At 41.9% G+C, this 24,982-nt stretch overlaps 2 protein-coding genes across 5 annotated transcripts in view; both read right to left on the bottom strand.

Moving 5' to 3' along the window:
- Nucleotides 1-1,439: 1,439 nt before the first annotated feature.
- Nucleotides 1,440-22,257, bottom strand: LOC124287931 (glutamate receptor 3-like). Of its 3 annotated transcripts, none has more exons than XM_046724422.1 (14): nt 22,177-22,257; nt 18,849-18,902; nt 17,669-17,765; nt 16,577-16,740; nt 14,729-14,830; nt 12,631-12,759; nt 11,926-12,096; nt 10,331-10,487; nt 9,568-9,713; nt 7,697-7,833; nt 5,875-5,958; nt 4,958-5,263; nt 3,733-3,928; nt 1,440-2,883 (listed from the first exon to the last, which is right to left on the bottom strand). In XM_046724422.1, exons 1-14 carry the CDS (start codon nt 22,192-22,194, stop codon nt 2,773-2,775), a joined length of 1,872 nt encoding a protein of 623 aa, XP_046580378.1. In that variant the 5' UTR covers nt 22,195-22,257; the 3' UTR covers nt 1,440-2,772. The 3 variants fall into 3 exon arrangements, with proteins under 3 accessions (XP_046580378.1, XP_046580380.1, XP_046580379.1); XM_046724424.1 differs by lacking the exon at nt 22,177-22,257 and adding an exon at nt 21,829-21,832; XM_046724423.1 differs by lacking the exon at nt 22,177-22,257 and adding an exon at nt 20,781-20,803.
- Nucleotides 22,258-22,268: 11 nt separating this feature from the next.
- Nucleotides 22,269-24,982, bottom strand: part of LOC124287932 — a 30,007-nt gene continuing 27,293 nt past the window's right edge. For both annotated transcript variants that reach the window (XM_046724425.1, XM_046724426.1), the window contains exon 5: nt 22,269-22,366. In XM_046724425.1, coding sequence (XP_046580381.1) covers nt 22,269-22,366 — 98 coding nt within the window. The remainder of the gene's footprint in view (nt 22,367-24,982) is intronic.

Here is a 24,982-nt window from a genome sequence, read left to right as displayed (position 1 = left end):
AAAATAATATTCTTAAGTTAGCCAAGTTTGTCTATCATATCCTTAAGGAAACAGGTAATTAAGAAATGTTTGCTAAGAAAAATAAGATATTCTCTTTTTTTAATATACCGTCACTAGGCAACACTTTTGTGAGAAACACCTATCATATCATGCCTATAATATCATTGCATTCGCTGCCATTATGTTGACTTGTAATCTGTACAAACATCCGATTACATATAAGTTCGTAGGGCTATAATTCGTTAACATAAGTGCAAACAGTCCTTTCAAAATAACCAAAACAACATATCCTTATATCCTTGTTTGTTGTTAACATACTGTCACCAGACAATATTGTTTATTTAGCTTTCACCAGAAAATGTTGTATATTTAGCTTTCATTTCCAAGCACAATTGGAGATGTGCCTATTGCATGTGCATTATTGCAATCTGAATTGTATTCAGAAATGAATTCAATATGAGTGATAATGAAAAAATAACAAATGAGAAAACTCTGTGTTTCTACACATTTCTGGTTAGAAAATGAAAAGGGGACTTTTTTCCTGAGGACTTTTAACCAAGGCAAATTTAGGATTTTTTTTACCGAACACCGGCGTGGAAGCCTCGCTCTCTGTTCTTAAATATACACTACAGCTCACTGGGTACTGAGTTGCCAATACATGTGGAAAGGGATAAAAATAGAAACTTGAGTAGACAAACACATTTATTTCCACAAATTGTAAAAAATTATGTTGTAATTTAATTTGAACAGCTTCAGGAGCAAATAAAATTCAACTTCACTCAACAGTTCCTGCATATTAGCACTCACATTACTCGATGATGTTTTAGCAGCTATATCCCCGAAACGTGTAAAATCACATATGTATCAGGCAAAATAGTGATTAATATGATGACAAACGACCCACGCCGACAACATCCAATGTAACGACCCCATTGTGACCACCGGATCCACATACATGTGCATAAACGGAAGGTACTTGGAACCCAGAATATCTCGGCACTAACCAACTACAGAATATATTTGATTGATCATCACCGATATTTTATTTTGCATAATATTTTTATCTGATTACAGTCTCCTATCGCGTCAACAGCTCAGCAAGGTTTAACATTGATCTGCATCTTAAGACCACCAAACCTAAATCGGCCTTTCCCCATCTAAGAAAATGCTTCATCAGTTGCATCTCCATCGGTACTCTACCATGAGCCATCACCGGAAACACCACCAAACCCGAAGCACCCAAACGCGTTGCTAGTACAAACGACAGTAACCGTGGACAATCCATTGTACCTGAACTTGTGGTGTTCCGAATAATTGAAATAATCGAAGATTGGCCTCAGTGACCAAACGACCAAGCAATCGATCACATTTTCTCATAATCGAACACAAACAATTTTGGACCTACTGTTTAAGTGTTTGAAACACTTGAAGATGGAACATATCTTAGAAGTTGTCAGGGCCTGAAAACGTGTTTTAATTCTTTGAAAACTCACTTCACTTACTGCAAAGTCATGACTGAATATTTCTTGAACACTCTGGGATATATTAGTCATGATATAATTGTCATCACTTTAAAGGAGGAAGTTGCATCGTGTTACATTGGATGTGAAATTTTCTCAGTAAAACTATTAAAAACTATTTTTTTAAAAAACGTGTTGTTTTTTTCTTTATATTTATCTGCAATAACAACCTGAACAGGAAAATCTGACAATTTTATTTCGATGATTGCTCGTAAGTAATGAACCAATCGTCAGTTGTGAGATTTCAACCAAATACCAACACTAACCTGAACCACAACGCCCCATCAACACCAGACTCAAAGAGTAAACAACATTCAGCCACCATTTCACAAAAACAAACAACACCCTATTTATTAGAGACAGGCCCTACCTTCACACATACAATAAAAAACACACGTCTACATACAAATATATATGCAAAACTTCAATTTTACAGAATCCTTTAAAAACATTTGCATTTCAACATAAGCCCCAAACTGTATTACGGTGCGTGAAAAAGATTTGTTCAACGGCGCTTTGAACAATTACATGTTTAGGTCCGAGTAGGTGTCATGCATATTGTCGGAAGGAAGCCAAAGGTGACATAATTCAAAGATATTTACAATTTGGCGAAGCCCAAGAGCATAAAAATAGTGTTAACTTTAAAGAGTGGAACGGCGTATACAATTGTATATTAATTATTTTGGGGGCATGATAGATGAACATTGACACAACAAATGGAACATCATAGACACTTTTTTAGACAGTATATGGAATATATCATGTTTAGTATAAGCAGCGTAGACACTCAGATTACCTAGGTGGGCAGAAAACCAATAAACTAACCAGCAGAGTTAAGGTAAAATCCGGACATTCTTGATATTTATGAATGTATGTTTAAACCGGACAAAACCATAACACACTGATTGCCCTGCCAACAAATCGATCATATTGCATGTTGTATACGATCAGTACGAACATTTGCTCAACGTTTCATCGAAATTGACGTCTCGTCTTTGAACCTGTCTGAGCATAATATGTTTCTAATATTTTGGTAATTTAGACATTGGTCCATGGAACGTAGACTGACATTAATAGGCGTCTGAGAGCCAACTGTAGTCTCACTGCTTCATTGCGTGAGTTTACCACTAAGCTCCGGTCCAGAATACAGCATGTTAAATTAAAGTCACAAAGATTCCTGGAAAGAGCTCTTCGGAATTACTCATGGTCCACCAGTCTCCGCATCGCCAGCATCATCGTGTGCGCCATTGTTTCAATAATCAGCAAACAGTGACTTCTCTTTCTTCTCTGATCCTTCAGTTAATGCGGGAGGCTGGAATCCATCGCTCAATGGCTTGGGTTTTTCTTTTGTTTCTTCCTTCTCCTGAAATATATAGAAACAGGCTCACATGACATGCTCGGTATGGTCTGGTTTACTATCACTCCGTGTTATATTACAGGAGACACGGTTTGGCCCGTTGCCTAAAGTTCAGCACATTTTTTATGCAGAGTAGCGCCCCTACCTGTCACAAGAACCATTGATCGTGGTATATGGAAAGGTGCATGTAAGGTTTGGAAAGCTTTGCAGTATCCTTTCGTACTGGCATGTATGGAATGAAAGTTTGTTTAAGTCCCAGGACTATTTTCGGTTTGGTCAAGCTTGCGATCACCATGATGACTAACAGAGATTCATACACATTGTTCGCGCTCAAGATTATCGGATTCTCACACAGCTAAGGGACGCAACTCTCGTCTGAGATACCCGCGCGCCATTCTTATCTCAGAAAATGCTGAACCCATTTCCTTGTTTCATGTAATGACCTGTTTTACTGGAGAAAGCGCGTGCCGGAGAAATGACACAACACGATGTAATGAAAATCATGGACAATAACCATGCATTGTCCCCTTCCGTAACCCCAAAGTCTAATTCCAAAAATTCAGACTGTCATGAACTATCTCTATATCCGCATTCTTTTGTTTGTTTGTTGTTTAACGCCACACTCAGCAATATCCCAGCTTTATGGCGGTAGTCTGTAAATAATCGAGTCTCCATCACACAATCTAGTGATTAACTTGTATACTTTGTCTGATCTAAAACGTCATTTTAACCATTGGTCTCTCTTTTGTATATGTCCTTCTGATAACACTGCACCAATATTGTCTGTACCAGTTTCTTGTTATGTTATTTGTCTGTAAAAAACACCCTGCACAAACGAGGATGATACCAGCTTACCTTCTTCTGCTTCTTCTTGCCTTCTACACACGTTGTGATCCTCTCTATAATCTCCACGATGACCGACAAGACGACGAAGGAGCCGAGGACGATGAAGACGCCGAACATATTGGTCAGCTCCAGCTCCTTGGTGGTCTTGTCCTTGATTGACCTGGTCTTGGAGTCGCCGGTACAATTGGTGCGTGACGTCCACCATCTAATTTATGAAAAGTATTGAAAATCAAAATGAAATTGTAGTTATGGTCAGGTAGATATGATTTCGTCCACCCCCCACCCCGTTCCTACGCCGCTGACTGTGAACTTATCAAGCAAGAGGTTGTTTTCTAATAGTGCATCCAGAGATTTATTCCGGCGTAATTGGGTACCTCTTTGTGTGTTCTCTGTCCATTGTGTTGTTACAATTATATGCTCGGTTGTTAATAGTTAACCTACTCATGTTAATCCTTCTTGTTTATATTAATAGTTGTTATTTTGTTCTTTCACTAACCACATGTAAGTTTGTACCATATTCAGTAGTCACTAGATGATGGTAGCTATACCGAAACGTCGCTATTTTCAGTGTCACATCTTTTATCTTTATATTATAAACTTTTATCCAAATCTCTTTTTAAAAAGGTCTTAAATCAATCTATAACAGAGTGTTACACATTCTTTCATTAATTTCCACGCTGACCTGGCTAGGGTGGAAAGTGTGGCTGATGAGTTGGTTCGACATTGCTAAATTAATGCATCGACATTTCCTTGTTGTAGAAGAAATGACGATATTTTGGTTTGATCAATTATTAAATTGTGATACACTTCCACTGTTGTGTCCAGAAAACTGGCAGCTCTATCTTTCCCATATCACTGTTACATTGTACATTACACGGCCCTGCTTGAGTTGACCCGTGAAGATCCGAGTTAGAATTGGTGTTCAGCAACCCATGATTGTCGTAAGAGGCGACTAACGGGATCGGGTGGTCAGGTCTAGCTGGCTTGGTTGACACATGTCATCGAATCCCAATTGCGTAGATGGATGTTCATGATGTTGATCACTGGATTGTCTGGTCCAGACTAGATTATTTACAGACCACCACCATATAGCTGCAATATTGCTGAGTGCGGCGTTACACAACACACCAACCAACCAACCTGCTTGAGTTGGTCTGTGTCTAATATTGTTAAGCTTCAAGAGTATAATTCAAAATAAATGTCTTCCTCTATCTACGGCACTGGAGGTACCTACTTCTTCGTGAGGATGTCCAGTTTTCCTTCCTCCTTCAGAGACAGCAGCGCTCTGTTGACATCGTCCTTGTAAGGAGCTCCTCTTGGAAAGCCTAGACTGAAGTCTTTCTGCCCAAAGTTCTGCTCAATGGACTCCAGTTCACAGTGACCTAATGCGTAGTAGTCGTTGACGACCCTGTCAGCGATGAAGGCGTACTTGTCGTCCTTAACCAGCTCGACGATCTTGGTTTTGTTCGACAATATGGTTTGTTCTTCCTTTAGCTTCATAAAAGCCCACATTCTCTCGTATGGGTCCACACTGGCTGTTCTGGAATAAGGAATGCGAAAAGTGCTGTTGGGTGTTATGTAACACAAAACACTTAGTTTCTTATGTATGTGTGAGATGCATTCCTATTCAGAACAGGACATGGACCATCACGGATTTTCAGAGAGCCATTCATATATTAATTTTACCTTTAACGCACAAATGGAATCTGGTTCTAGAGGTCCCCGAGACTGGTTACATAAAACACTTATTTTTATGCAAAATGTGTGAGCTGGATTATCATGGAGAAAAGGACATGCTTACCCTTGGAGAACACCCGGTGTCACAGCGGATTGATATAGTTTTCATCTCTACTTTACCTTTAACGTCCAAATAAAATCTAGTTCTTTGGGTCACTGAGACTGCTTAATCTCTGGCGTATTTTTCATGTTTACATCAAGTGAGCTATGTATCGATAAACAGTCAGGAGGAGGCATACCGACTGATGAACGTTTGAGCATCGAACCACAAAGAGATGCGTATTGAGAATATTATCTATTCCATCCTGATATTTGCAAATTGGTCCTGTTTCTCACGTATGGAATACCATTTGGATTTGTTACTGTCAGGCAATCGCATTACCTACTGTACCACCCGACCTGCCCTGAACCTACTTGAAGAATGTCATCAGATTGCTATTGTTCTCAACGCCGTACAACATCTCGGTCTGCCCAGCCAGGTCATACACTGTCCGGATCCTGTAATCATACATTTAATTATTATTACATATACGTGTATTGTTATATTATCATGGCATCATAGAAACTGGGTTCAAACCTACACCAAGAATAGCCAGCTGGTAACTGAATCTATTCGGAACCAGCGCTCGTATCAGAAAACATACTATTTGTAGAATCGAACCTAGTACTGAGTGTCGTAAGCAAGTGAACTTTTCTTCCACGAACTACTCAACTATCCTCGAGTATCATCATCGGTGTCTAAGGGAATGTTTCGGCACATTCACAACCTTCCCACATTTTACAAACCTTTAACATTTCTGCTGTTATACATCAGTTTATGTGTGGTATTAAAACTCATCTTCAGCTCCAGCCTTCCTGTTCCGAACACCCGGTGTCAACACTCAGTTACAATTATTCGTATAATGTCCACCACAGTTTTGCCTTTTACACCCATTGAAATCTGTTCGCCAGGTAATCGAGACTGGTTACCGTCAGTCATTGACGCTCTGTATTTACAGCCAAACATTTATATACTTGAATATCTCTCAAACAAATTATCATTACAAGAATCGGTGCAAAATCAGATTGCCTCCAATTTAACCATCCTAATTGCATCATCTGAAATGTTAATATGTAAATATTCTGAAGATCAACATTATTAAAGTGTATCATTCAAACCGCACACTTACTTCATGGGCCACCAAATAATTACTACTGTCAAATTATTTTTGATTTAAGTCATCTATGATGCATCTCAAGTTTATTCAACCAACTGTTCACTCTAATTCTCATCGATTTTAGGTAAGATGTAATTTGCTTCTAAGGGATTAGTCGTTAGTATTTTTCATATTCTCAGAGGAGAAATACTTTACACACATTAACATTTCCAGGGCAAATGATACCCAAACCAATAACACAAAGTGTTTCATACACGGCCTGCCGTTCAGTACAACGGAATTCACAGACGCAATTCTAGGTACACTTCATCAGTCACTAAACGGATCCACTTACACGGGCTCTCTGTCTGATTAAATTTGACTGCTTCTAACATGTCTTCCCTCTTGTGCCGCCCACATTGTTTACCCCGGGCCTCGGTTACTACATCTATTACACAAGGGTATCATAGTCAGATCGTGTGGGCTGCATCAGGGATGCGGACAGATTCAGCGACAGCTCCCTGATGGTACAGAGATGGCATATTCCTACATAGAAGTGCACCATTGTCCCCTGGGTAGTTGTTTACAGGAGGTCTAGGTTTGTACTTCTGTTTGTCTGTTTTTAACATTGTTTACCAAACAACATGAAGTTTGTAAAAGATGCAACAAGAGGGACTGGTGCTGCATTAGAGAGTTGAAACATACATGTGTTGTGGATGAAAAACAAACAAAATAGCCATGCGCTGAACTACAATTCTGTATCCGCAATAAGCTGTCTGGAGAGGCATTAGGAAACAAACACTTTCTTAAAATGAACAGTGTGATTGGCTGGTGGTAACAGTGGAGTGAGTTTAGGTTTACGCCGCTTTTAGCATTATTCCATCAATATCACGACGGGCACACCAAAAAAGGGTTCACACATTGTAACCATGTGGGGAATTGAACTCGGGTCTTCGGTGAACGCTTTAACCACTAGGCTTCTCTGCCACCCAGCAAATATTTGACACCATGGACAAATCACGTTTATGGTTGGTACACAGTAACACTTTATAAACACACACGACAATTTGTCACAACACAAAGCCATTCCATCTAATCACCTGTTATCCATCTGTTGTAGAGTGAGGTAGGCGGCCAGGTTGGCGGTGTAGGCGGCGTCGATGATGAGGACGCAGAACCAGAAGAAGGCGATGATGGTCCTCATGGACGTCGTCTGGGGGGAATACTCTGTTGTGCCCTGGAAGTATGGACATTATGTGACTTGTGGAACCTACATTCAACCTGTTACAGACACAGATATATCAGTACTTGACTTTCAACATGCAATTGTCTACGAACGCGTCCATATGTGGGCGTAAACTCAGGACTCTTGGAACACGGAGTGATCTGAATTTATGGAAATCAAGGGTGCTCGTACTCGTCCGTCTTTTAACAGGGATACTTTAGTTTCCTAACTAGTGCTTATGTCAATAATGCCGAGTGTCAGATAGGATAACGGAATACGAGTACTGTTATTGATGACAAAGACAGTTAAAAAACAAAAGCAAAATTAATTTCTCTTCAATGACGAGATGTAATAAAGATCGTGCCGGTATTTGTAACTGACCGATCGTGGTATTGATTGACAGGGAAAATGTATTAAAATTACCATGTGGATCGATTTTCATCACTGGGCTAGGTCCGTGATAAGCGTAAAAGTATAATTTTATTTCATCCCATTAAATTTCCATTTCGCTATATTTTTCCTGAATATATTTTAACTATAAAAGTTATTTCACTATAAATGGAAATACCGACGATGTACGCATCTTTAATGCTCTTGTCTTCTAGCCGTACATTCAACAGAAACATCTAAAGTGGAAAAGTATGGAATCCTGGAAGGGACTTTGTCGCATTGTCGCGTTGTCGCCCTCTCAAATACAAGCAAAGTGAAGCAAAATTAACCAAAACGCGACACGCGACATCGCGACATTTCGCCCATTTGTCGCATTGTCGCGATGTCGCGTGTCACGTTTTGAATTAAAAAAAAAAATTGTATTCCTCCAAAGGGCGACACGCGACATATTTTGACCTTGAAATTTGTCGCTATGTCCGGTGTCGCCCTTTGGAGGAATAGAAAAATAGTATTCAAAACGCGACACGCGACAATGCGACAAATGGGAGAAATGTCGCGTGTCGCGTTTTGGTTTATTTTGCCTCACTTTACTTGTTTTTGAGAGGGCGACAATGCGACAACGCGACAATGTCCCTTCTCGGATTCCATAGGAAAGTGATTGAATTGTCTTCAGGGCCATCGCGAGATACTCATCTTCAGTTTCAGGACAAGATTAGTCCAAACGAATCATTAATTAATGTCGTTTATACCACTTTCGAGACATACGTAAGATTCACCAGAGTGTATGAGGGAATGCGCTTTGAACACTATTTAACTCCAATCACTGCATATCAAGTTGATGTGTGAGGAAGCCCAGAGTGATGCATGTCTGAGACGGTACCGATGGTGGGGTCGTATTCACAGCGAAATCCTGAATTCAAAGCCACGGTAAAAGGATCCAACATCAATGTCAATGCCACGTATGTTTGAAGGTTAGAATATTGATCTTCAGTGACCCATGCTTGTTGTAAGAGGCGACTAACGGGATTGGGTGGTCAGGCTCGCTGACTGGGTTGACACATATCATCGGTTCCCAATTGCGCAGATCGATGCTCTTGCTGCTGATCACTGGATTGTCTGGTCCAGACTCGATTATTTACAGACCGCCGCCATATAGCTGGAATATTGATCTGTGCGGCGTAAAACTAAACTCACTCACTCACTCCTAACCGTGAACCCGTGGAGATCCGGTTGACACCTGTCATCGTATCCCAATTGCATAGATCGATACTCGTGATGTTGATCACTAGATTGTCTGGTTCAGAGGCTGGGACATTGCCGAGTGCTGCATTACACAAGAAACAAACCAAAACCTACCTGTAACAAGACGTTAATGGAGTACCACAGACTCTCCTTGAGGTCGAACCTCTGCTCGCTGTTCTCCTGGGTGTGGTCGAACCGGCTCATGGTGTACAAGGCGGTTCCTGCCACCATGATGAACCCCAGGATCATGAACCATAAACCTGGTGAAATGGAAAACCTCTACATTAATTCAGGTTCTTAACACACATGAGGGTGAAGCGTATCCTGATAACAGCCATACGGCTGTGGACGAATAATGATCCATGTGAACAAGATGTTGTCTGGAAAGCAATTATATAAGCTGTTAGTATAAATGTCTGCATGGGTACACATCAGTTGGTCTCCTTCTGGATTGTCCAAGCTCTGCATCCATTACATCCATCAAATACCCATTACATCTTGTATGACAAGATCTAACTTTACTGACCGTACCATGCCCTAAGTTACTGATACGTTTATCAAGAAACAATTTGTTGAATTAAGCTTGTTTGTCATCGCCGATAACTGTCTCAAAATAGAAACGTTAAGGATGGTTTCATATTACTATAGCTATTCCCTCATGCCATGACAATTTCAATGTAGTATTTGGGAAGAAATGAGTCGTCCTTAATTTGAGTAGTATATATGTCATGCCGAGACAAATTAACAATACAAATAAGAAAAAATCGATGTCCTTAACATATTTCGTGAAGTATATTTTCATGCTATAGTCATATCAAGGCATCTGGAGGTCCTCAGTGTTTTAGTAGTATAGATGCGACAATAAACGCTGCCTTACCTATAGAAAAAGGTCCAAGAAACTGAAAGAAATTTCTGGTGCTCTCGCCTTTCTTGACGAGGATGCTTGCTTTTGTTGACAGTATAGTGTAGGAGAAGGATATGTCTTCCTCCATCTTCGCCGTTACCTCCAGGGCGCCAACCGCCATAGACGCGTTCTGAAATACCAACGTTATTCCATTCAGAACCTGCAATATTATTTTAAAGAATATCGGACGTAGCCAAGAGTTTCCGAGATTTGATTGGATGATAATTAACATTTGGAAGTCATAAATTTCATCTACACCGTAACCATAACTGATCGTGTCTTTCAATACTTCCGATATTTCTTCTATCATCAGTTATTGAAGTAAATATTTACAGATAATTCCAAGTATGTTTAAGCGCTTTTCGGTGAAGTAATACGTATTTTATGACTAATTCTATTTTTAAATATAACTTTACTTTTGACGTCTACGGGCTGTTAGGTAATAACGTTGTCAAAGCGTCAGCTCGTCACGCAGAAGGAGTACTTACATAATTACTCAGACGTTTACCTACATATAACGAAATCAATTTCCATTATTCATAAGAATCTCTGCTAAAATGTGTTTAAGAATCACTATAAGATAATAATCATACAAAATCCCACCGGTGGAACCAGTCATAAACACATACAAAGGCAAGGCAGTTGTTCACCTGAAAATACACGGGAACATATGGTGGTACAAGAAAGAGAATGTCATCGGACATCATTTTGGTTAGCGATACGTCAAATTTAGAAATGCTCCCCAAATATATATCATTAAACGTTTTGAAAGATTTGCTGAGGCCTTGAATGCTATATTCCTGAACAGACAACGTATAAGTCAGAGTCCCGAGAAAGAAGACGTTCAATTGCACCTCAAAATTTGTGAAAAGGAGACATAACAGGCCTGAGCTGTTGCATATTGCTGAACAGTGGGGAAAACTTCAACTAGAAAGCCGAAAACTAGCGCCAGTATGCTTTCCTTCGTACGATCCTTATCACGAACAAAATCTCCCTTTTTTTTGCCAACTGGATATTCTTTATCAATCTTCATGCACAGATCTATGCTAGCCAGATGAAGCGGTTACACTGGTTTGAACTGGGTTTGACAAAATATTCAGGCATATCATAAGTATCCTTAAGTCCTTGACGAAGCTAAGGTCTCTTTGTGAAACGGGCTCTCATTTTTCGGACGGGGTGATGGACTAGTTTAGTGGTCAAAGTATTCGTTCGTCAAGTCGAAGACCCGCTTTCCATTCCCAACATTTGCTATTATCTGCAGTAATTTTGCTGCAAGCGGCGTAAAACCATACTCACTCACTAATTGCCGGGACGATAACGGTGTTAACGTCAGAGAGGAAATATATGGAATTTTCTACAACAGGAAACTGTATTATAACGAACACGCTTTTAATGAACTGACGGACATGCCGAACTGTTTAACTCACTACCACTGCTGTATAATAAGTATAACCACTACCACTGCTGTATAATAAGTATAACGAACTACGGTTATATCGAACTGCAATAAGTGAGTTCGTCATAACCGTAGTATACTGTATATTGATCTATGAATGTTCGTGACGTACCCCGGTCAGAAGTTCCTGCACCATGCCGTTTATAATCTCCCCATCGTATTCCGTGTCCGTTACTTCTATTATCTCATACGTAAAGTTGACTTTCTGAGCAATGAGGGACAGCAGATCCACGTTGAAACCTTCAAATTCGCCTTCGGAGTTTTTCATTACAAAGGGTTCATGCTGAAATTAAACACAGTTTTAGTTTTCGTATTGAAATAAAGCAGAATACATGCGTTTTCAAACGTTCTCATCAGATGAATGTCATACATTTCCCTTTCTTCAAACGTCATCAGAAAATATATATCCCAAACCAATGTTTGAATAACCAATTTGTTTAACTGCAAACAATGAAGTGTTTTAAAAAATATATGCATAATATGTAAGAAAAATCATGAAAACTGTATAATTGTCCATGTAAAGCATACGGCCATCCTATGTATTCTTAACCGTATATTTATATCTCTTATGCCGAGTATCCCGGCCTCGTAAAGGTTTTGTTCTGTTCTGTCAAGTAACAGACCTTTAATTAAATACATATTAAACCAATATGTTAAAGTGGGTTCACGTGTTTCAGGACCTGATGTGTGGAACACATGTCTGGTGTCCTCCGCCTTGCTATTGCTGGAATTCTGCTAAACGTGGTGTAAAACTACACTCACTCACTGTCCAGTCATAACAGGGGGTTAACTTTGTATAATGCATTGTCATACTTACCAGCCGCGCCACGACTCTGAGCTTCTCAACCTTAGCCCGAGGCAAGCTTTTCTCACCGACCTTAGTCCTGGTAAAGTTGGCAAACAGATCCACTGAAGACGTCTCGTTGATGAAAGTACACTGGCCAACCTATTGAAAGACAAACATGATGCTGGCAAACCAGTTGCCGAAATCATGAGCACCGATGACAAGGTCTATCTGCCCATGATTGTATCCGGGCAACAAGTTAAAGTTGGTGGGTATAACCGTACAGTTAACCATGAAAATAAATATCCCCCGACAAGTGAGTATGATTGCCGATGGTTTTGAAGAAAATGCCTGCTTACTGTCGAGGAAATGATTTGTAGATGTTGCAATAAGTTTTTAGACCCGTGGAATGCCGCTGCCGATCGAATCTAGCCCTACATAGGTGCTGTCAACGTGACTGGAATTAATACACGAATTTAACAGGTGAGTTTTCGCTGTCTTGGGTGATCCATGATTTTGGCTTGGAATTGCGGAGGTAGCTGTTTTCGGTGAGTCGTGGCGTATAACTTTTGAAATAATGATCCGATTGTGACCATTTATAGCTCATTTTGTAGGGAAATCATCTCGCTTTCGATCCGTAGGCCTCGACGGGGCCTTAAAAATAGTTTACGTGGTGAAATCTAACTTTGATTGAGGGGGGGTGGTTCCGTCGTTACATCCCTTTCATTTTATATAGTACTAGGGTAGCGTCTATGTACCTATATGTCTTTCTAACGCTGTTTCTAAGCGTGACACGCCCCTGTGGTTTACTCATTGCGTGTATCACTCGGAAGCGATCGTGCGGAAAATAGCATTCGGAATCGTTCGAGTTTTTGAGGTAAAGGTTCAAACGGTATGTGCGAATGTTAACTTTGGCGATTTGGTAAGCTGTGTTCTGATCAGTCCAAAAAGTTAGCTGACGCGACCTTCTATAAGGTTTTGTTAGACTCAGTATAGCAATGTAACGAATAATACTGAGCCTAAGTTTACTTAGACTGAGTTAGGGTTATTCGTTGGTTTCTCATTACTTTTCAACTCGCTGTGCGCATGCGCAGAGCGTGTGAAAACTATCCTCTGCATGCTTCCGGTTTGGTCGTATTTTTATCGATAGCGTAAACACTCCAAAGAAAACAAAAATCAAAACAAATATATAGTTTTATGTCGAATACAACTGATCCCAGTTGATTTATTAAGCTCTTGTATAAAGACATCTTACCACCACTAAACAAACACATCTCTAATGGAGTTGCAACCAAAATAGGACATCAATTATTGAAAAGCAGAGGCAAATGGAATTATGTACTCAGCTGTCACAACGTAAATAATTTTCACAACAACTTTTGTTTAGCGTGAATTTACACTATCGATAAACATACGACCAAACCGGAAGCATGCATTGGATATTTTTCACACGCTCTGCGCATGCGCACAGCGAGTTGAAAAGTAATGTGAAACCAACGAATGTTTAACTCACCAAAGTTTCATAAGTCACTCTGCCAGTAACTGAATGAGGGTTATAGTAGGGTTAAACGTTGATCTAATAGTATTCAACCAATATCCCAGCAGGACACCAGAATCGACCTTACAGCGTGTACCTCTTGGACAAATCGATGTGACGAGCGAAATATTGACCGTGTTGGGGCCACGGGTGGCACAGTCATATAAAGCGCCGCAATTAGCTGTACAGAGTAGTGTCCCTTGCACACATCAGAATCCTGTATTTATGGGTTTGCTCTGATTACGTTTCAGGGTTTGTCAGCACCATTGGAGTTTCATCCAAGTTGTAAACTTTTTATACCCCCATTACTAAGGAGGCGGTGAGGTAGCCTAGCGATTAAAGCATTCGCAGAAGACCCGGGTCTGATTCCCCACAAAGTGTGAATCCCATTTCTCGCGTACCCTGCTGTGATATTGCTAAAAGTGGGATAAAACCACACTCATTCACTCACTCACTCACTCACTCACTCACTCATTCACAACTAAGTCTGCTTCTGCCACCTGAAGCTGATACGCTTTGATATACCTGGAACACAGATCAAAGCGGCGTAAGGCCCCACTCACTCACTCACTCAATCTGTTCTGGCACGTGTACCTTCTTGAGGGTTTGTTCGTAGTGGAGAATGTCGATGGAGTAGTTGCTGCGGTCGTTGATGTACCACATGTACTGCCCCAACGCGCCCTGATAGGGAGGTGCCTGGAAATATACATATATATATACTCTCCCAAAAATGAAACGCATATAGGAATTCCAACTGTATTTTTATGTTTATTTGGAAACATCTTGTAGGCTTTATGAGTCAATGAAATATAGCGACATTGCACACTGGGAATGCAGACTTATCCGTCTTTGGCACCAACTCGGGGAAAGTCAGTTTGAGTGTCACATGGAGACGTGTGGTGGCGCTGAAGTCAATACCTCGTGTGACCACCGTAGGCATCCAGAACTGCACGGCATCGCCTCGGCATCGAACGAATAAGTCTCAGAATCTCGTGTTGCCCAATCGCAGCCCACTCTGCTTGTAGTGCTTGTGCGAGTTGCTGAAGTGTCTGGGGCTGAGGGTTACGGCGTCGCACCCGTCTGTCCAGGGCATCCCACAGATGTTCGATCGGGTTTAAGTCCGGTGATCTTGAGGGCCAGGGAAGCACATTGATGTTGTGGTTCTGGAGGAAGTCTCTAGTGTGACGTGCTGTGTGGGGCCTGGCATCGTTCTGTTGAAACCACAACTCCCTCTGGCGATCAATGATTGGAAGGAGGTGTGGGCGTAGGATTTCGTCACAGTGCCGTTGAGCTGTCAGGTTGCCCTGGATCATCACCAAATCATTTCTCCTACGGCAGGTGATAGCTCCCCACATCATAACACTGTCCCGGCCGAATCTGTCCACCTGGGGAACGCAAGCGTCGGCGAAACGTTCACGTCAACGTTTGTACACCCGCATTCTTCCATCGCGTCGTTCCAATAGAAATTGTGATTCATCACTGAACCAGATTCTACGCCAATTCGGTAGGTTCCAGGCCTGAACGTTGGTGCACCATTGAACTCGATGTCGACGATGTTGTTGTCGAAGCACAGGGCCAACATAAGGTCTTCTGGCACGTAAACCAGCCTCTCTCAACCTGCTCCTGACGGTCTGTGCAGAAAGCCTCCTCAATCCGAGGATTTGTCGAGCGGTACTGGTCGCCGTAGGTGTTCGATGACGCAGGTGATGTACCCGGATGTAGCTATCCTGCGCCGCAGTGGTCGCTCGAGGTCGCCCACTACGAGGGGCATCTGCTACCGAATTCTGCCGGCGATATCTCTCCCAGAGCCGTGAAATGGTGCTTTGGTGAACATTCATGCGTCGGGCAACTGCACGTTGAGACTGGCCAGCTTCAAGCAAACCAATGGCGATATGACGGTTGGCTTCACTTAGACGTGGCATTTTGCGTTCGTCAACAATATTCCAAATACAGTGAATAATCGACAGACAGCGATCAACCTTTTATACCCATCATTGAGACTATCTGATCCCCAATTTTTATGTGCATTGCATGTGAATTGTGTATTCTGTGACACTACAAGCCGAAATTGAAAATCATGCTGTTAAATACGGGTATTTTACGGATGGTGCGTTATGTTGTGATGTTTCAAAACATAAACACCATAGGACTCATAAACAGAGCAAAACCTTTTGTAAAATGAATCACGTTTTACTTCATTGCTACATGAAATTGCTATTTTCATGATGCGTTTCTTTTTTGGGAGAGTATACTTCACAGCTGTTGATGGAGAGAGATGATTGTCCAAATGGAGACTGAGTTCATGCGAACTTGGGTTAAAGTTCGTGTTCAAGATAAGTGCACTCATATAGCCTACATGCATGCGGGTTTGGCTGCTTGTACGAAAGTATACCACTGAGATAGCCACTGAGATACTATGACGGGAACGCCAGTATGTGTTACCACTGTAAGCGTATCGCTGAATTCTCCAGCAGCTATTACGTTGTCCCCGCGAGGTTCTCTACTACAGTTCTTGGCTTTGGTGTACAGGACGTGACGTAGTAGACCGACAACGTCAACAGCCAACCCCACCTCCAGCCTCGTCATGTTGCGCTGGTCTGCAACATCTACAACAAGTGGGACAGAATTGGACCATCATGTCACAGTCAGTATTTTAGCAATTCTCTAGCAAGGCAATACTTTAGCAACACAATACACCATATATGGGCATCACATTTTAACCACGTAGGGAATCATTGATCTCGGATCTTTTTACCGGACAAGCAAACGCTTTAACCACAATCCCACCCCACCGCCGACTTTATTATAAGTTATACAAACCATCACATCTTCTGAAAGTTAGATCAGCATTTGATGCATTAGAGACGTAATGCATACGTTCATGATTTAACACCAAGATATAAAAGATTGTGTACGCAAAGTTATATACATTTAGTGGAGTTAATGGATGCATATACATTTACATTTATAAGTACAAAATACAATAACTTGAGAAAAAACGCAATACTGTGTCATTCATACAATTTTGATTATTTTTTTATGCACTAGTTCTGTACAAATACTATTGGTAACTTATCAAATGACACAAATAAAAACTAAAAATAATAAATTCAGGGCGGTTGTGAGATACAAAACCACAGGAAAAAATACGGACAGCCTTACTATGAGCCTGTGTCCCGTCAGCATTAAGAATAAAGACTATAGAACCAACGTCTCCAGCATAGAGGCGGTCACGTTGTACCAAGTGAGTGAGTATAATTTTACAATATTCGCAAAATTCCAGCAATATCACAGCGGGGGACACCAGATATGGGCTTCACACATGGTACTCATGTGGGGAATCGAGCCTGGGTCTTCCGTGTGACAAGCGAACGCTTTAACCACTAGGCTACCCCACCGCCAGAGGCAAAAGGAGTGGATGCTTGGCATCAACAGTAAAACAGTGGAACGAACATCTAAATTAACACAAAATGAATCAATAAATGAAATGGTTAATAAATACATCGTTTCATAAAATATTCTCGAGGTAGTTACGTGAAATATTAGCTGGAATCTTATCCGCTCTCAATAGTTGCAGTCCGAATATGCTGCCAGGCCACGACTCTTCGTCTTTGACGATGTCTTCAAAATCCTGAAAGGAGACAATGAATTATGTGGATAAAAAGTCTACGTTAACATACCATCTTCTTGTCTTTATCAAATGAAACTTGCTCATTTAATTGAACACAACGGTAACCTAGGCGTTTCTTTGTTTGAAGAGTATAATAACGCTTAACGTAAGTTCATTAAAATCTTATGTAGGAGTAACGCTGCTTTGAACAGCATTTCAATCACGGTGTGTTTAATGTGGGAGTAAAGCCCGAAGTAATCATGCTATATATTCAGATAGTTATCCACCCGTGAAGATCCGGGTAAGAATTGGTCTTCATTAACCCATGCTTGTCGTAAGAGGAGACTAACGGGATCGGGTGGTCAGACTCGCTGACTGGGTTGACACATGCCATTGTATCCCAGTTGCGTAGATCGATGCTAATGCTGTTGATCCCTGGATTGTCTGGTCCAGATCCGATTATTTACAGACCGCCGTCATATAGCTGGAATATTACTGACTGCGGCGTAAAACTCAACTCACTCACTTACTCAGATAGGTATCGATTTTTGTGAAAAAAAGAGCAGGTGATCGGTGCTGACACACTCGGAGACATTATCGGCCGAACCGAGGACTTATAACAGCTGTCGTAGGTTTCAATAACACGATGTCTGTGGCAGGAAATACGGCACCTTAAACAATTGTCCGGCCCACAAGTACAACTGAACGTCTTGTGCAATATTTGTTCTGTTAAATGATAATGAGTGTGAAGATATACTCATGCCAATAATGGTTGTCACCCCCTTCATTTTTTTTAATTGGAGAGGGTGTGGGGTGGGAGTGTGAGGTGTGTGGGGGTTGGGGTGGGGAGGGGGTGACAACCATTATTGGCACGAGTATATAATGCAAGCTTTCATAATACATAATCGAGTCTGGACCAGACAATCCGGTGATCAACAGCTTGAGCATCGAACTACGCAATTAGGATACGATGACATGTGGTCAGCGACCCTGGCCACTCGATCCCGTTAGTCTCCTCTTACGACAAGCATGGGTTACCATGTATCGTTTCTTGACATGATGAAACCAAAGCTTTTGATATAACGAAATCCAAGGACTTCTTACCGGGTAATCGACCAGCCACTGTATTGTGTGGTGCAGCAGATGAAGTCGTTTGGCCTGGAATCGAGAATATTTAAAGCTTAATTACTATTGTGTCCGATACTGTTTTCCCGAAACTGATTATTACCTTCGAATGATCGATATGGCAATACTTCATCCAACGTGGATCAGACAAATAATTGGTTGAACTTGCTATCCCTTTCATGAGGATCATAGGGCACTGTATAATTATAATTATGAAAACGGTAGACCTGCATTGGGATAGTGGTAGCTAGTGTGGTCATCGGCGACACGGGAGTGGAGTACTGGGGATCTATTCTAACCAGGAATCCCAAAAGAAAGACAAAGATAAACATGCAAACATGGTGTGTACTAATGATTGAATGAGGGTGTATTGTTTTACGCCGCTTCCAACAATATTCCAGCAATATCACGGCGGGGGACACCAGAAATGAGCTTTGTATCCATGTCAAGAAATCGAACCCGGGTCTTCGGCGTTACGAGCGAACGCTTTAACCACTAGGCTACTCCATCGCCCCTTAATCTATTCTGACCAGTAACATACTAAATAACATGACAAATGAGTCAGTGAGTGACGTTTTGGTTTTATGCCGTTTTTATTTTCAGCAATATCACGGCGGGGAACACAAGAAATGGGCTTTACGCATTGTACGCATGTGGGGAATCGAACCCGGGTCTTCGGCGTGACGGGCGAACGCTTTACCACTAAGCTACTCCGCCGCCCCTAAATTTATTCTACAAGGAACAGGATTAAATAACAAGCCAACAAGCCTGATACCCTTTACCGTACCCTGCCTTAGTGTCATATATCATGCATACCCTGTTCAATATAATACACAGGAAACGGTGCACAGGTATTGACCCATTCAGTAACAGAGTTTCTGGAATTTCACATGGGATATTGTTCATTAATTTTCTGCATATCTAACACCGGTATGGCATCCCGCATGTTTCTGTAGCACTGGAACGGTAAATTACAAGTCAAACAAAATGGCTAGTGGGATTCAGTGCTATTGATTACCCTGGCAGATAACCTGGCTCATCGGTCACCACATATGAATAATGAATTATTGTTAATACAGAAATGGGTGAAGAGTGAATCCCATTCCTGGTGTCCCCCGCCGTGATATTGTTGCAGTATCACTCACTCACACACGCACTCACTCACTCACGCACTCACACGTGCGCTCACTCACTCACTCACACGTGCGCTCACTCTCTCACTCTCAACCTGCGCTTCTAAAAGTTTACTCACATAGAAGGCATTCGGTTGTTCATTTGTCATGTTTCTTAGTCTTGTTCCTTTATTCATATTAGATTAAGGGCCGATATAGTAGCCTAGTGGTTAAAGCGTTCGTTCGCCATGCCGAAGACACAGTTTACATATTCCACGTGGGTACAACGCCCGTTTCTGGTGTCCCCCGCCGTGATATTGTTGGAGCATCACTCACTCACTCACTCACTCACTCACTCACTCACTCACTCACTCACTCACTCACTCACTCACTCACTCACTCACTCACTCACTCACACACACACACACACCTTTTGTGTTGAAAGTTTGTTAAATGACCATTGAAACTCGGGTGAAAATGAAGTTTGCTCCCCTCCATTTCTCAATAGTGTCCACCACCCACCCCTTTCTCAAAATGCTGTATCCGCCCCTGCACTCACACACTCACTCGCAACCAACGTCTCTAATATGTTACTCATATACACATCATGCAATCCACAGTGTACGTGTACAGTGTACCTGGTGTACAGACATTACTCACTCTCACCGTGCACACACCTCACTCTCACGGCTCTCAACGTGCATCACAGTGTACCTAATATTTTACTCATTACTCACGGCTCTCATCATCAGTCTACAATGTACGTATACAGTGTACCTAGTGTACAGACATTACTCACGGCTCTCATCACGTGCATCACAGTGTACCTGGTGTACAGACATTACTCACGGCTCTCATCACGTGCATCACAGTGTACCTGGTGTACAGACATTACTCACGGCTCTCATCACATGCATCACAGTGTACATCACATTACTCACGGCTCTCATCACGTGCATCACAGTGTACCTAGTGTACAGACATTACTCACGGCTCTCATCACGTGCATCACAGTGTACCTAGTGTACAGACATTACTCACGGCTCTCATCACGTGCATCACAGTGTACCTAGTGTACAGACATTACTCACGGCTCTCATCACGTGCATCACAGTGTACCTAGTGTACAGACATTACTCACGGCTCTCGTGCATCACAGTGTACCTAGTGTACAGACATTACTCACGGCTCTCATCACGTGCATCACAGTGTACCTAGTGTACAGACATTACTCACGGCTCTCATCACGTGCATCACAGTGTACCTAGTGTACAGACATTACTCACGGCTCTCATCACGTGCATCACAGTGTACCTAGTGTACAGACATTACTCACGGCTCTCATCACGTGCATCACAGTGTACCTAGTGTACAGACATTACTCACGGCTCTCATCACGTGCATCACAGTGTACCTAGTGTACAGACATTACTCACGGCTCTCATCACGTGCATCACAGTGTACCTAGTGTACAGACATTACTCACGGCTCTCATCACGTGCATCACAGTGTACCTAGTGTACAGACATTACTCACGGCTCTCATCACGTGTACAGACATTACATCACAGTGTACCTAGTGTACAGACATTACTCACGGCTCTCATCACGTGCATCACACGTGTACCCACAGTGTTACTCACGGCTCCTAGTGTACAGACATTACTCACGGCTCTCATCACGTGCATCACAGTGTACCTAGTGTACAGACAGACATTACTCACGGCTCTCATCATCACAGTGTCATCACAGTCTCATCGTGCATCACAGTACAGACTAGTGTACAGACATTACTCACGGCTCTCATCACGTGCATCACAGTGTACCTAGTGTACAGACATTACTCACGGCTCTCATCACGTGCATCACAGTGTACCTAGTGTACAGACATTACTCACGGCTCTCATCACGTGCATCACAGTGTACCCTAGTGTACAGACATTACTCACGGCTCTCATCACGCATCACGTGTACCTAGTGTACAGACATTACTCACGGCTCTCATCACGTGCATCACAGTGTACCTAGTGTACAGACATTACTCACGGCTCTCATCACGTGCATCACAGTGTACCTAGTGTACAGACATTACTCACGGCTCTCATCACGTGCATCACAGTGTACCTAGTGTACAGACATTACTCACGGCTCTCATCACGTGCATCACAGTGTACCTAGTGTACAGACATTACTCACGGCTCTCATCACGTGCATCACAGTGTCCCGCTTCGTGGAGTGCAAGATGAAGCGTTTCTTCTGTGACGCCCTCAGCTCGATCAAGTTCCGGACTAGATCGACATCCTCATCCGAGTCGATCCTGAAGGGAGCCGTATCGGAGACACCTGGATACCGTGGGTACCAAGGTTCAACACTGTGGAGAAGTCATCTGAAATACATGGTATACAGTGTCCGACACGTCAGCTACAGAAGGTGTCTCACTGGTGTCTCACCGGTCTAGAGGCTGACACCAGGTGGTCTTGTATTCACCGACACGTAATTTACTAGGTTTAAAGGTTTACAATATTAAATCTGTTTCATCAAACGAACATATTTACACAAATATATCGGTTATTATTCTGTATTTGCAAGCCGGAACACTGATCCCACATCAAACATCACGTTCTACCAACAAGCATCAACTGCCAACTATCAAGATCATCCATCTTTCCGCTCTTCATTATAATCAACTATCATGAACGAACCATCTCCCATCACCAATCCACCATCAAGCATCTTCAGTCACGCATCTCCCATACCTTACCATATCCCAATACTCTACCACATCCGATCATGCATCACCCGTCAGCCATCACCCATTAACCACACCCCATCAACCATCCGTCTCCCATCATCCGACACACGTCATTTCAGTTTCCTAGTCGTTCAAGGGTACAAGGTGTGAAGCCCATTCCTGATGTCCCCTGCCCTGATATTGCTGGAATTAGCTAAAAGCGGCGTTAAAACTAAACGCACGCTGAGACAAAAAAAAACAACACATTAACTCGATCGGTAATATCGCTTTGCCACAAGCTTCCAATGTCATTGAGTGTAAACACTTCGCATAGGGAGCAACAAATAATAACGTATTTGATCTAGTTGCAGTGCAGAAAAACTACTTCACTTGTCAAACATAACAAAGGCTTTTTCACAAAATCGTTTGCGTGCTAAATTATAAATAATGACGCAAGTTACATAACCTCACAGGGAGTTGTGCATTTTGTCCTATTCATAAAAGGACTCAATGGCTAAAACATATCAGATTAAACAATCAATGTGGCTAAATTGACAACTTTAAAGGAGATTTGTGATATGCCATTGTTCAGATATTATTCTTGTTAAGAGAGAACTGATGAAAATGTAATCAGAAGAACGATCACATCACCGGAGAACAGCACCACAACGTGTTTATGCAGTGTTAATACAACTATCGATATATCACTGGTCATGTACAAACCTCTAGAAGGCAGCAGAGTGGGCATGCACGCTCTGTCTGGTTCAGAGGTATTTTTTGCTAAGCATTACAACCCATGTCTTTCATTATTCAAGTGCAGCAGAAAGTTTCCAAAACTTTATTCCCACATCATAATTAATACAAATTGGCACTGAGATAGAGAAAGCAGCCAGACAAATGTGTATAATTTCTATTATTTTCTGAATGGAAGGGCCGTTAACTGCAAACCCGATATGCTCGTCCTTGTCATTATATGGTGCCGCAAATTGATGTGTACCAACAGATTGGTCCATTTATTAACTAAATCAACAAACTTATTTTTTCCCTCATTATTTGTCCTGTCGCATTATTATAAGTCTCAGCGCATCAAAATATGCCCAAAAAAGCGACAAGACCCTTGAAGTTATCAAAAGAAATCACCATCGATAAAGTGATACGCATTACGTTTTTGATTTAGTATCAAATAATGATGTTACTAGATGTTCACGAAAAGGTGGCACCCGGCACGAATACATGCAAAAGTAAGTTAATTATTACCATTAGTGAGTAAGTGAGTATGGTTTTACGCCGCTTTGAGCAATATTCCAGCAATATCATGGCGGGGGACACCAGAAATGGACTTCACCCATTGTACCCATGGGTTGAATCGAACCTGGGTCTTCGGCGTGACGAGCGAACGCTTTAACCACTAGGCTACCCAACCGCCTCTTGTTACCATTAAAAGACACAGGATCATATAGATGTAAAAAATGCATATCGTTGTTTCAGCAGTGAAATAACGTTCGGCTGGAATGAGTAGACTTCCGTGTCGCCGCAGCAATGTTCGAGGTATCAGGCAACATGGTACGCCTTTCAAAATATAGCGAATGTTATTTATCACTTCAGTGTGCACTATTCCAGCTATAACACGGTTCGGACAACTGAACTCACTGGCACGCAGTCATGCTCGGTGCCATCTTAGTCGGTGTCAGCATGAGGCACCTTTGATCTACATAGTACAAACATCTAGAGAATCGAACACGACGGCGACAGGTGTATCCACTTGGCTTCCTCTCCTCCACTAGGCTCCATCACTCAGGATGCGTATCTGACTGAGAATCTGTGGTAGATGCCTCTAGTTATGTAACTATGTTATTGCCAATGGTTATTTATCATGCCAAAAGGTAGAGGATACCCTATATTGTAAACCAAAAGTCACTGTGTTCTTTCATCTGATTGGTTGAAAAACAAATGGTATTCGATTCCCGGAAATTCGCTGCGTATTGATACATACAAACATCGCTCACACCATTGTATTCTTACGTCGTCAGCTGTGATGACGTCATTAAAATCATATTGTGACGTAAAGTCCGAATGACGTCACAAATGAGCAGGTCCAGATGCTACCATGGGAGACAGCCGAAACGGCCGGCTGATGACATTTCACTGCTGTACCCGTACTCGATGTCAATGAGTGCAGACACAAAAACGTGTGTGGACCTTTTGGTTTACTTTTGTGTTTACAATGTCGATAAACATCATGTGTTGGCCAATTTCCGGGTGTTATTGAGT

The sequence above is a fragment of the Haliotis rubra genome, unplaced genomic scaffold (genome assembly GCF_003918875.1).
Source record: "Haliotis rubra isolate DU_JTF1 unplaced genomic scaffold, ASM391887v1 Scf409, whole genome shotgun sequence".
NCBI classification, from domain to species: Eukaryota; Metazoa; Mollusca; class Gastropoda; order Lepetellida; family Haliotidae; genus Haliotis; species Haliotis rubra.
Note: the sequence above shows the minus strand (reverse complement) of the source record. Positions and strands in the feature narration are given on the sequence as shown.

Coding starts and splice junctions, on each gene's coding strand:
- LOC124287931 (XM_046724422.1), bottom strand. Junction 9,714..10,330: donor TCTTGGACCTTTTTCTATAG/GTAAGGCAGCGT, acceptor CCATTTCACCAG/GTTTATGGTTCATGATCCTG. Junction 5,264..5,874: donor AATCTGATGACATTCTTCAA/GTAGGTTCAGGG, acceptor TCCTTATTCCAG/AACAGCCAGTGTGGACCCAT.